General features: G+C 36.6%; 1 protein-coding gene across 7 annotated transcripts in view; it reads left to right on the top strand.

Moving 5' to 3' along the window:
- RBFOX1 (RNA binding fox-1 homolog 1) overlaps nucleotides 1-14,192 on the top strand; it is a 1,110,521-nt gene extending 1,096,329 nt beyond the window's left edge. For 2 of the 7 annotated variants that reach the window (XM_082260839.1, XM_082260837.1), the window contains 2 exons: nucleotides 10,403-10,478; nucleotides 10,968-14,190. In XM_082260839.1, the coding sequence (XP_082116965.1) occupies nucleotides 10,403-10,478; nucleotides 10,968-11,012 (121 nt within the window). In that variant the 3' untranslated portion in view covers nucleotides 11,013-14,190. Of the gene's footprint in view, nucleotides 1-10,402; nucleotides 10,479-10,889 lie in introns of all 7 variants that reach the window. The other 5 variants (XM_082260840.1, XM_082260841.1, XM_082260836.1 and 2 more) reach the window with 5 other exon arrangements.
- Nucleotides 14,193-14,554: the final 362 nt, after the last annotated feature.

Genomic DNA, 14,554 nt, shown 5'->3' with positions numbered 1-14,554 from the left:
TTCATACAGGTGTGTAGGTGTGGGTGAGTGGCTATGAATGCACATTATCTGTGTTCAGGGCCATACACCTGCAACCACATTCTTGTCAAATTAGGACATGCGGCCGTGTTTGTACAAATGCTGTGTCCCTATAGTGTAAAATGGGCAACCTACAAACAGCTCCAAGTAGCTCCAGCCACATAAACAAACCACTGATTCATGCTGTACATGCCACAGCACCCATGTTAATGAGCCCCAATACCTCATTCACACAGAGGGCTTTATTTATTCACTCAATACAGTTTTATCTTTTAGATTTAGCATACATTTTGTAGGTTTTGTTGTGTTTGTGTCAGCTAAAAAGGATGTTAGTGTATTTTTAGTGAAAATATGATTTTGTTATTTTCAGGGGGCCCTGTTACCCTGTTAGGTAGGATGTACAAGGCCCGTAATATCTAACAATGGCCCGGCTGTCTTCACCAATATGGCAAGGCTCAAACTAAAACATTTTTTAATTTTCAATAATATTCCCATTGTACAGAAGAGAAAAATTATCATAACCATTATGTGTTCTACATTTCAGATCTTTACTGTTGGTATTGTGTAAATAAAAATAAATATGACACATAAGATGCAGTCTGTCCGTATCATTATCAAAAAAGTATTTGTTTTTCAAAAATCCCACTATAACGGGTTTATTACAAGAAAATATTACCGTAATAAGTAGGCCACACCCCTATATGATACACAAAAAATTAGAAAAAAGAAAAAAGTGGGGTTTTGTAGGCCAGAATGAGATGGTAGAATATGAAGAACACAGCATGTTTATTTAAAAACATGTGTTTATTTATCAATATTTCTCATAAAAGGGCATGTGCAAACATGCTCTAGGGACATACATACATATAACGTGTAATATAAAAACAAGAACACAATTAAGGATAACCAAGTGGCGGGTCTCAACAAGAGAGATGGAAAACCTGCTGTGTTGTTCATATTCTGACCATCTCATTCTGGGCTACAAAACCCCACTTTTTTCTTTTTTCTAATTTTTTTTTGAACGGTTTTATTACCTTTTGGTCCGGCCACTTCTTATAATAGGGTGACAATGTTGTCCATTCTCTGGTTAAATCACACAGTGGCATTGTCACCAATGAGCAGGGCAGTCTTAAGGTTGCCCAATACTGCTTGAATTCCTGATAAATAAGTCACAATTTAAGTGCTGGTTGGACCTGTCGGCACCACTAGGCTTGACAAAGGTCCAATCCAATTGGATGTAGTCAATGTTCATGTATTCAGGCAGCTGTGGGTGCTGAAGCTGCCAAAAAGCAGTGCTGATTCCTTCATCCACATTGATTAAACGTATATGGCTATATTTAGATGGACATTAAAGATTATTTTTTAAGATGAGCTAAAACAGAGGATGGAGGTTTCTGTGAGTGTTGCAAACTCATTTAAGGTGCACTGATAAAAACAATAGTTTGCCAATTACATTTTTTACATCTGGGCACTCCAAATCTTAGTGGTACTAATCCATAATTCATAAATGTGTAAATATTCGATTCCTTTTGTACCATGACCATGTGATCATGTGTATAAATGTGAAATAATAAGTTACAGGATTCATTAGTAAAGATATTTAATCTTTTGAAATCCAAGTTAATGGTGTGGCGTTCTGCAGTTTTTTTTAACAATTGTCTCAAGAATGTTCAATTTTGCCTTAATACTTGTATGTAGTTCTGTGTGAACTTAGGAATGATAAAATTCTAACTGAAACTGATTGAAATCATAAAACTTTATTAACTGGCTAACATATTTTAATCTAGTAACATCCCTAATATATGTTGTTCAGTATTGATGACTAAATCAGGACAATTCACAAATACTTAATTTGCCTGAATATGTAAAATGCTGGCCTGTCTGAACTGTACACAATAGGGAAATTCTGTTATTCATCATTTTATACAAATAAACAAGCAAAAAATTGGGGGAGCAAACCCTGAACATGTATATCTAAAGCTGGTGCAGCTATGGACCAAGCAACATGTATATTAAAAAAGAATAGCGCAACCATGCAAAAGAAATGACTATTAAATATGGAGACAATCCATAAATAAAAATGGGGATTTAGTCCCACCATATGGCCATATCGTGCTCAAACCCACCACTGCGTCAAAGTACCCCATTATCAGTGGGTCCTACACTATCCATAAAAAAGGGGTGAATCCAGCCTCTCCAACCCTTGGAGACAACACTCCTTGCTGGAAGTGTGGAAGTGCTGGTCTCCTCCTATTTCTACTCTATTTCCCCATTTTTATTTATGGATTGTCTCCATATTTAATAGTCATTTCTTTTGCATGGTTGCGCTATTCTTTTTTAATATACATGTTGCTTGGTCCATAGCTGCACCAGCTTTAGATATACATGTTCAGGGTTTGCTCCCCCAATTTTTTGCTTGTTTATTATGTATTCGGTCTGACCAGACTTCTGAGGTTGAGCATCCCCCCACACACACCTGTACTCTATCAGAGTCCACCATCAAGTAGAAATAGGAGGAGTCCTTTGTAGTGCATTAGCACATCCATCCCAGCAAGGAGTGTTGTCTCCAAGGGTTGGATTCACCCCTTTTTTATGGATGGTGTAGGACCCACTGATAATGGGGTACTTTGACGCAGTGGTGGGTTTGAGCACGATATGGCCATATGGTGGGACTAAATCCCCATTTTTATTTATGGATTGTCTCCATATTTAATAGTCATTTCTTTTGCATGGTTGCGCTATTCTTTTTTAATTTTATACAAATGCATGTATTTATTAGAGTATTATAGAACAAAAATTCAGAGTTTGCTGTATCATCAAATAACCTGGTTTGTAAACCAACCAGCTATTCAAAGATTTGTCAGAATTTAAAAAAATAATTTTAAAAAAGGTACGTTATTCTCGATAGATCCAATTAGATCCCTCACCATTGCGCACAATATTTTAAATCTTGTTAGTGATCTGACCTATTACAGATTTAACTTCTGTAAATTGTTTTTGTTAGACCAGGGATTGAGCTCTGCTACTAGATCCTACCTTCAAAAAACTTTTCCATATTGATGGAGTGACTCTGGAGTCCCTTAATTAGGCAAATTGCTTACACCTAAAACAGCACTACTATCTGATCAGAATTACGAATTGTTTATAGATAAGCTGACCAGTGATTTGATAACCAGAGCTAATCATGAGCTTTCCTGGTCTGGGCATCTCACATTCTTTAAAATGCTGCTTTTACCTAAAATTCTCTATCTTTACCCATTCCATTCCACTCCAAACTGTCCATTTGCCCTTTTAAATCACTTGTTTAAAAAACTCCTGTGGCAGAATGGCAGATCTTGGAGTTCTAAATTCCAGTTGGTTAAACACAGAAACTCGGGAGGAATGGGATTGGTGGATATTAGGGACTATCATACAGCTGCACTCCTTGACCAGCTTAAATAATGGTTCACCCTATCCCCTAATGCAGTGGTCCTCAACTCCGGTCCTCAGGGCCCACTAACAGGCCAGATTTTAAATATTGCCTTGGGGAGATGCAGACTAGAACACTGCAATCACTGAGCAGCAAATTATATCACCTGGGATGTATTTCAGTTAGCTTGCAAAAGTGGCCTGTTAGTGGGCCCTGAGGACCAGGGTTGAGGACCACTGCCCTAATGGATAGGGTGAACCATTAGAGTGTAGAGTGAGAATAAACAGGATCTAATCCCAACATAAAACCTACAGTGCCTTGCGAAAGTATTCGGCCTCCTTGAACTTTGCGACCTTTTGCCACATTTCAGGCTTCAAACATAAAGATATAAAACTGTAATTTTTTGTGAAGAATCAACAACAAGTGGGATACAATCATGAAGTGGAACAAAATTTATTGGATATTTCAAACTTTGTTAACAAATAAAAAACTGAAAAAGGGGGGAGGCGGGCGAGCGGGGGAAGCCATCCTCACCAGGAGAAGACAGAGTTTATCGCTAGGGGCTGTAGCAGCCACTAGAGATAATTGCAAAAAAATTCAGCAGGCTGGTTGTACCCAAGTTGATCGATCAATTTATTTGGTAAATTCAGCCTGTCCATTACCGGTTCTAATATCAGCCAGTTCCTGCTGAAATGGCCGAGATTCGAACTGTGTATGGCCAGCCTTTCTCATCACAAAGCTGAAGGAGTTCCAGTTTTATAAGTAATCCATTGCATACGTTATCATACTGTAAAAATCTTAATAGCCTCTGGCAGAAATTTTTCCAAATTATATCAGACATTATTGGAATTCTTACTTCTCCAAAACCATCCTTAGCTTTTATAAACTTGGGAATTAATACTTATCCGGTATATCTTCACAATGTAGTGAAACCCACTCTCTTAACAGCAAGAATGATTGCAAGGCACTGTAAAACAGACCTAACTCCTAATTCATCAGAGGCTGTTGAGATTATTAAAGTACATTATACCTACAATTACAAACGCCTATTGGCAATTAGACATGATTCACTATCTTTATTTGATCACCAGTGGAGTCCACAGAACACATGGTTCGGAAAACATTGTGTACCTTAATTATTTTTTTTAATTTCTCCTAATATCGGCGAACCGGCGAACATTGCGAACCGCCATAGACTTTAATAGGCAGGCGAATTTTAAAACCCACAAGGACTCTTTCTGGCCACAATAGTAATGGAAAAGTTGTTTCAAGGGGACAAACACCTGGACTGTGGCATGCCGGAGGGGGATCCATGGCCAAACTCCCATGGAAAATTACGTAGTTGACGCAGAGTCGGGTTTTATTCCATAAAGGGCATAAATCACCTAACATTCCTAAATTGTTTGGAATAACGTGCTTTAAAACATCCAGTGTGTGTATACGATCAGGTATGATGTTGTATCGATCAGGTAGTGTAAGGGTTACGCCCGCTTCACAGTGACAGACCAAACTCCCCGTTTAACGCACCGCAAACAACCGCAAACAGACCAGAACCGACCAAAATGGGACAGGAACTGGGCTTTAAGGGTTAGGGTTAGGTTTAGTGTTAGGGGCTAGGGTTAGGGTTAAGGTGAGATACTTAGGGTTAGAGTTAGTAACCCTACCCCTACGCCTCTAACCCTAACCGTCTAACCCTAAGCACTAAAAATAAACCTAACCCTAAAATTAAAAAAAAATAAAAATAAAAAATTTCTTTGGATTTAGCATCTGGGGGGGTCTAAAAAGTGTACCTGTGAAGTTTCAGCTCTGTAGCATGTCCGGAACCAGAAAAAATACGAATTAGGGTTAGGGCTAGGGTTAGGCTTAGGGCTAGGGTTAGGGCTAGGGTTAGGGTTAGAGTTAGGGTTAGGGTTTTGGCTAGGGTTAGGTTTAGGGTTAGGGTTATTTTTATGGCCAGGCTTAGAGGGTTAGGGTTAAGGTTAGAAGGTTAGGGTTATGGTTAGAGGGTTAGGGTTAGGTTTAGTGTTAGGGGCTAGGGTTAGGGTTATGGTGAGATACTTAGGGTTAGAGTTAGTAGCCCTACCCCTACCCCTCTAACTCTAACCCTCTAACCCTAAGCACTAAAAATAACCCTAACCTTAGCTCTGACCCTAACCTTAGCCCTGACCCTAACCCTAGCCCTAACCCTAACCCTAGCCCTAACCCTAATTCTATTTTTTTTCTGGTTCTGGACATGCTACAGAGCTGAAACTTCACAGGTACACATTTTAGACCCCCCCCCCCCCCAGACACTAAATGACACACAAAAAGTTATTAAAAATTGTCCTTTTTGATAGAGAGCCAATGATTGGAAAAATTAAAAAAAAATTAAAATAAAAAATTTCTTTGGATTTAGCATCTGGGGGGTCTAAAAAGTGTACCTGTGAAGTTTCAGCTCTGTAGCATGTCCGGAAACCAGAAAAAAATACGAATTAGGGTTAGGGCTAGGGTTAGGCTTAGGGCTAGGGTTAGGGCTAGGGTTAGGGTTAGGGCTAGGGCTAGGGCTAGGGCTAGGGTTAGGGTTAGGGTTAGGGTTAGGGTTATTTTTATGGCTAGGCTTAGAGGGTTAGGGTTAAGGTTAGAGGGTTAGGGTTATGGTTAGAGGGTTAGGATTAGGTTTAGTGTTAGGGGCTAGGGTTAGATTACGGTGAGATACTTAGGGTTAGAGTTAGTAGCCCTACCCCTAACCCTCTAACTCTAACCCTAAGCACTAAAAATAACCCTAACCTTAGCCCTGACCCTAACCCTAGCCCTAACTCTAACCCTAGCCCTAACCCTAATTCTATTTTTTTCTGGTTCTGGACATACTACAGAGCTGAAACTTCACAGGTACACTTTTTAGACCCCCCAGACAATAAATCCAAAGAAATTTTTTTTATTTTAAGTTTTTTTTTTTAAGTTTTCCAATAATTGTCTCTCTATCAAAAATGACAATTTTTAAAAACTTTTTGTGTGATTTAGTGTCTAGGGGGTCTAAAAAGTGTACCTGTGAAGTTTCAGCTCTGTAGCATGTCCAGAACCAGAAAAAAAGATCATTTTTCAGTAGAGCAGGGATGGTGGGAACCCCTTTTACACCTATATGATCTTTTTTTTCTGGTTCTGGACATGCTACAGAGCTGAAACTTCACAGGTACGCTTTTTAGACCCCCCCAGACACTAATCCAAAAAAAGTCATGCCTGCCACCGTATATATCAGTGGTGGGTGGGCAGTGGCACTGCAGTGGGCACAGTACACTCTGTGGACCTGACAGTCACTGGCACCCAGGCAACTGCAATTATAAAAAAAATATATATATTCTTACTTTGCAAGCTGCTGTGCCACCGTATATATATATCAGTGGTGGGTGGGCACGCAGTGGCACTACAGTGGGCACAGTACACTCTGTGGACCTGACAGTCACTGGCAGCCCAGGCAACTGCAATAATAAAAAATATTTTTTTTTTCAATTTGCAACAAGATGCTGTGCCACCGTATATATATTAGTGGTGGGCAGTGCACTGCAGTGGGTACTGTGCACTCTGTGGACCTGACACAGCACTCACTGCAATTATGACAGAGAAAAAAAAAAATATTTTTTAAAATGCAAGGTACTGTGCCTGTGCCACCCGAAATGAGTGTGGTGTGCACACAGTACAGTCTGTGGTGGGTCTGTGGCCTCTCACGCACAGCGGGCAGGCAACTGCAGTGTACAATAGATATATATATATATATATATATATATATATATATATATATATATAAAAAAAAATACTCAATTACCAGCCCTAAAAAGGGCTTTTGGGGACACTATATATATATATATATATATATATATATATATATATATATATATATAAATAAAAAAAAATACTCAATTACCAGCCCTTAAAAGGGCTTTTGGGGACACTATATATATATATATATATATATATATATATAAAATTACACAAATACCAGCCCTTAGAAGGGCTTTTTGGGGTGCTGTCAGGATGCTGTCCTTACAGCAGTAGTGGACCAAGAACACTGACTAGCAAGACCAGGAACACTGACTAACAACTGTCCCTAGCTATTAACAGCAGCAGCAGCAACACTCTCCCTGCTCTCACTAACACACTGCTTCAGAATGATCTAAGATGGATGCTGCCCTTGCTTATTTATAGGAGGTGGGAGGGTGTGGGAGGGAGGTATGCTGATTGGCTGGAAATGTGCCTGCTGACTGTGAAGTTCAGGGTCAAAGTTTGCCTCAATGATGTATTATAGGGGGCGGACCGAACATCGCATATGTTCGCCCGCAGCGGCGAACGCGAACATGCTAAGTTCACCGGGAACTGTCCGCCGGCGAACAGTTTGGTACATCTCTATTTTTAATTTGATAGTGTCCTACACTGGGCTCATGGGTTTCTAGCAAACATTTACTCATTCCTGACCACATTCAGCTGATGTACAGGACATCCCCCAGTCAATAGCTGAGGTTGACCGCAGCTGAGCAATGACCATATGTGGACAATGACAAGAATTCCCTCATGTGATGGGCCTTCATGTTGTTTGTACATGCAATATTCTTAAACCTTGTATTCCTTTACATTAATAATAATACATTTGTTTAAAAAAAAAAGTTAAAAGTAAAAAAAAAAATAATAATAATTTCCTGCTTAGCAGCTGAATGAGCTGAGGATGAATAATTGGTTGGTATGTCACCTTTGACTACATAGCCAACAGTGTCATATCAACCAATGATGAAGGAGCACACTGACAGTTAATGGAGCCTGATGGGAAACTCTGAGAGACTAGTTCACATCAGATCCACCTGTCGGACAATTGACAGCAGATAACAGAGGGTGGGGTCCATAGTTTGGAGAGTATGGAGAGACTGCAGCAAATACCCAGTGTAAAAATTTAAAGCTTGTTAAAAGCTTTCACATCACAGCATATCACAGCAAGCTTAAGTAGCTTCAAAGCAGCCCATGACCTCTTCACAAGCATGCAATAACCACTAGTGGCTGGAAGCAGGCTTAGTGAACATTACTAAAGTTCAGATGTCAAATCTGAACTCAGTTGAATTCAATGGGGGACAAATGACAGTGACTATTTTAAAGGCAAATAGGAAAGGGATTTTCAAACAAATGGCATGGGGAGCTGGGTCCTGTCCTGGGGGAAATGCACCAAAGTAAAAATAAATAAATCTCTATTTCATGGGAACTGTGATTTTAATAATTCTTAAAGTGAAACATAAAAATGCAAAACTCCATTAACCACTTTTGGACCGGAAGGATTTGCCCCCTTAATGACCAGGCCATATTTTGCGATTCGTCACTTCGTTACTGCGACGCTGTACCTAATTAAAATTGGTGTCCTTTTCTTTCCCACATAGAGCTTTCTTTTGGTGGTATTTGATCACCTGTGCGATTTTTAGTTTTTGCGCTATAAATAAAAAAAGCTACAATTCTGAAAAAAAAAACAATATTTTTCACATTCTGCTATACAACATTACCACAAAAAAATTTAAAATCTAATTTTTTTTAACATTTAGGGCCAATTTGTTTTCTGCTACATATTTTTGGTAAAAAAAATTTCAATAAGCATATTTTTATTGGTTTGCGCAAAAGTTATTGTGTCTACTAACTACGGGAAAGATTCATGTCTTTTTTTTTTTTTTACTAGTAATGGCGGGACTGCGATATTGCGGGGACAGATCGGACCCCTGACTGACATTTTTGACACTTTTGTGGGGACCAGTGACATTACTACAGTAATTAGTGCTAAAAATATGCACTGTTACTGTAATAATGACACTGGCAGGGAAGGGGTTAACACTGTAGGTGATCAAGCAGTTAAATGTGTACCTAAGGGCGGGACATGGCTTACGAAATGATCACAGAGACCTGTGTTCCTATATAGAAGGATCACAGGAACTCTGTTATCATTCCAGGGAGAAGAATGGTCAGCTATGTTTACAATAACTGACCGTTCTTCTCTCTCAGCAGGGAACAATCGAGGGTGTCAGGTGGCAATCGGAGCCACCTGCCCCATGCATCAGAGACCCCGCTGATGAGCGGGGGCGGAAACGTGCTGCCATTACCAGCAGCGTGCTCTCGTCCCCTAGCTGAAGGCGCGCGATCGATGTATACTTACTTCGGTTCACGCAGGAGCGACTGCCTGCTACAGTATAACTGCGGCGGGCGGTCAGCAACCGGTTAAATAACATGCCTGGGTATGCGGTGACACTGCCTGTGAAGAAAAACATCTGTGCAACGTATACAACCTACTGCAGAAAAAACGTTTGCATTTACATAGAAAAAAAGTGTGTTAAAACTGCTGGTAAAACAACAGCTCATAGTCGCTTCAGGGGTCTAGTATAGATGTTAATGGGACACCTCACAACTAAAAATGGTGTAGAGGGGATCCATCCATAATTCATAATAGGCCCTTCAGATCTGGTATGAATTTTAAGGGGAGTTTGGTGCTTCTATTTACCTTTTTCTGTTACATCAGCAATAAAGGCTGAGGTTAGTGCAACATCATTGTCCAAAGATGGCAATGACCATATTTGGTCAATATTATTGCCCAAATATGGTCTCAGGGCCCTATTTGGTCAATGTTATTGCCCATATATGGTGTCAAGGCCAAATTAGCCAATCATGTCACTGCATATGTTACTGCATAAGGATGTGGTGGATGCAGACTCGAGTCATGATTGCCTGAACAATTAATGTTGTCATGCTTGCCCAAATTTTCACAAACACTCTTTAATAATAGCCACATGCATGATGTGCTGATAATATGTTCTATCTTCTATAAAGGTAATTGTCACACTACCCAAAAAGTGTTTTTCACACTGTAAATGTATGTTGTTCCATTCCTTTATTGACTTTTTCTTGAGAGACGTAGAGAACTATTGTTATTTGTGCTGATTATTTTACATACTAATTGAATCCATATCTTAATTCTAATTTTAGTTACGGACGAGTTTATGCTACCGACCCCTACCACCACACACTTGCTCCAACAGCCACCTACGGCGTTGGTGCCATGGTAAGTCTTCTGTTTATTTTTTACTATATTTTAGTACAAACATTTTTTTTTTTAAATATTTCAGAGACATTAACATGTATTAAAAGTTTTAGGTGCAGTTCAGATTTAAAAAGTTATTTTCAGTAGGTGCAGAATTTTTATTATAGGTAGAATTATTCTTCGATGCCAATCCATAATATTTTTCTATATTGTCTAATAAACACACCCAATGTAAAGATTTTTTTAATGTATGCAAGACATATATAAATATAACTTATTGCTTTGATAATGTTGTTGTTGTGGTTTTTATTTTATTCTATATTCTGCTATGCATTTGACATTTAGTTGTGGGTGGGAAACTGTAATATTTTATACATTTAATTGTTTGAAAAGGAACCTCAAAAACAAATCCATTAAATTGCTTTGTTTCAGAATGCTTTTGCACCCTTCACTGATGCCAAGACTAGGAGCCATGCTGATGATGTCGGTCTCGTTCTTTCTTCATTACAGGCTAGTATATACCGAGGGGGATACAGCCGTTTTGCTCCATACTAAATGACAAAACCATATAACTCTTCCAGTGTGGGGGAAAAAAGAAGCTTTCCGAGGCCTGGGTATTGCAATACATGCAGTAGTGCATCATTTTAGCAACTCTAAATAACTAAACAAAACTCAAAAAGAGAAACATTACATTTTTTATCTTATACCTCAGATATTTTGTTCTGTGTATTTTAATATTGTGGGTCTTTAATTTATGAAGGTTCTGTAGTTGATTGTTGGCTGTAGATTTTTTGTGGTTGACCTAGAGATCTACTACTGTAGATATGAATAAAAATATTTTAAGGCCACAATCAAGAGTGTAAACCAATTATATATGCGAAATTATTAAGCTACTGGAATTATCACATTTTGCAAGCGTGTAAGTGACTATAGTAGTCATATCTTCATTTACATGTAACTCAGTTTATTAGGGAGGGCTAAAATGCTGATACATCAAAGCAAAAAGGTTGCCACTGCACTAAAACTCATTCAGTGACTGTCCTAAATTATTTATTTATTGTCCAGAGCCAAAGGTTGTGTTAAATTTGTGATTCTGATTCTTTGTATATACAACCTGATGAAATACTATTGTAGCGTACCCCTTTTTAAGTATTCCATCAGATAGTATTCAGCTATTACAATTACTATGTTCATGTATAACGGTTTAAAAAAAGAAAAAATAAAAGCGAAAAAAATTAAAATGTATGAAAATATAAAAAAGCAAAAAGAAAAAAAAAAAGAAAAAAAAAGCTAGGTAGGTCATTTACATTCTTTTTATATTTCTTCCAATATATTAAATTATTGATATCATTGCTGATTTTTATAACGTGGGAGGGGGAATGTTATTAAAAAGATTCAAAAAGCACTGTTTCTACTTTTTCTTTTTTTTTGAAAGTTGTAAAAGGAAAGTAATTAAAAATTAAATTGTTTGTACCAGTAAAAATTTACATCTGTGCAGTGGAGTTGTTAAGTTCTAAAAAGAAAAAAAAAATATGCAGCCTATAATGCTTTAGTTTTAGCCTAGTAGAACATCTAATAGAGAAAAGTATCATTTTTATGGAATTACATATTAAATATATTGAGATTTATATAAACATTTTACAAGTATTGCAATCATTAAGTAGAGATAATCAAGGTATTTTCAACTGCTTGGTATTTTTTTGAAAACATTATATTGTGTAAGCAATCTGCAATTTTTCAGTTTGACAGAGTTCTTCTACTCCTGTTTACGTTTTAATTAGGAGAGAGACTTGAATTACTGTATGTCAGTTAATTACAAAAGAATTGACAAACAGGCGACAATGTTTATTATTGCTAATGCTAAGCAGTCCTGTTTAGGATCCATGTTTTCTAGACTATATGGATTATATTTCTGTATAGTGAAATTATATAGCTAATAAACCACCATCTTCCATAACCCATTTTTCACACTGGGAAACAATTTATTTGTATAACCTAAGTGTGTCTTCATTTTTTTTTTTTAAGTTAATGGTAGTTTACTGGTAAAATGGTTTAGTGCACTATATTTAAAGAGGACATTTTACCAAAATAAAATTTGGTATATATTAGACCATTATTTAATTTAATTGCTTTATTTTTGAACTTTTATTTTTTTGTTTTGTGTACTGTGAAACACTGTCCATTTTTCATATTTGTAAAGCCAGTCATCACATAAAGCACTCATTTGTGATCAAGATGCATGTATATCTTGTGATTTATGCAGAGCATTCCATAGAGCAAATTAAAATGATATGTTTACATTCAATGGTATTCCATAATAAAAAAGAGCAAACAACACCAGTGATAACTTGCTGTCGTACATGAAGAATGTTATCCTGTATTTTTATAGTTAATAAGTGGCCTAATACTAGCAATCACCAGACTCTTATATATAAAACAAATGAATATTTTGAGCCAAACATATTAACAAACAAAATATTCTTTTTGAATAGTTCCCAAGAGACCATTTTATGATACTTAGTAAACCAACATATCAGTAATGTATTAACCAATATGCAAATTAATATCCCACTTTATTGATATGTTTGACTGTTATTAAGTATGATATATGCAAAAAAAGTTTGCTTTTCTAAACAGGAACTAAACCAGTGGTACAACACATAGAGGACACATGTCTACTTCTTTACTTTTGCAAACAAATAAATGGATAAATGTTGAGAAACAAAAACCTAAAAACATGTTTGAGGAAAAATGTACTGCTAAGTCTAAAAATCACCTACACAGAGCAGTGATGGTTCTATAAATAAGGAGTAGTTTGTATGTGTATTAAAGATAAGGATACAATTCTCTTTGTCAAGATACTGAAAAATTGCAGTTTGTCTGTGCATTTGTGTAGATTCTTTACATGGTGTCCTGTTTATGAACTAACCAGAGCAATGGTGGTCATGAAAGGGTTTGTTCTTGTATTTGTATTTGTACAAATTATTAAAAAAAATAACAAAAATAAATTAAGATGGGAGGTAAGGACTAAACCTGGCTATGAAGCCCTTTACATTTTTTAATTGCAAATAATATCTTCATATGTACTGTGCCGGTCCAGAGAGACCATCACTGTATTCAATTTTTAACTCACTGCTGTGACTCTACCAACTTGCTATAAACTGCTTCAGATACAAGTGTTTGTGACCAGATTTTCTCTTTGTCATCGTATGTGCATGCAAGTATGATCAGTTGAACATACATCAATAAAGATCCACAAAACATGAGATGTTTTCAGCACTGTTTCTAAGTATAGAGAGTATCTTATACTGTATGTTAAAATTATAAAGAAAAGGTACAAACAGATAAGATATAACTTACTGTACTGTGTGTCTTATTTTCAGTAAAAAAAGGGATATTCCCTTCAGTATATTTAAACTATATGCAAATCCAATTTAAAATGTACTGTAACACTGGGGAAAAAGAAAGACAATATTTTTTTAATTGATCGGCATCACCTCTTAAATCAACAGTGGGGGTTTGCATCGTTTTTTAAGACATCTCATACAGATAGTGATTTTAATCAAATTTATTTAACACATGTGATGTGACTGAGTGGTATATTTATTCTCAATAAGAAAGGCAGATAAATTATATAATGATATTAGTTGGGAAAAAAAGAGGTATCCATGTGTCCCTGACTGAATCTTCCATTAATTAGAAAAAATTAAATGTGTTTGTCTGAAATAGCTTTATTTGTGTTTTTTATTTTTTTTTTTAATAATATATATTTGGAATGTTTTCATGTATGTAAATATTCACTGAAAATATAAAATATAAAATAAATTATAAAATGCCATGTGTGAATTATAGTGACTTCAAAAACAAATTATCAAAAAAATCTGCAAACTCAGAAAATGCATATATCTGTCTTTAGAAATGAGTGTTTATATCACTACAGTGGTTTGTAATATGAAAAAAAAAATAAAAGCTTAGTCTTAAAATGTACAAATGATGTTCTGGGTGTTTATTTACTGCGTTAACTATACATTATGAAACAACATAATAAAGAAAAGCAAAGGTTTTAGAATGCTTTCCACTAGATACTAGTATCCTCA

Source organism: Pelophylax lessonae, assembly GCF_965119305.1.
Source record: "Pelophylax lessonae genome assembly, chromosome: 6".
Lineage (NCBI taxonomy): Eukaryota > Metazoa > Chordata > Amphibia > Anura > Ranidae > Pelophylax > Pelophylax lessonae.
Note: the sequence above shows the minus strand (reverse complement) of the source record. Positions and strands in the feature narration are given on the sequence as shown.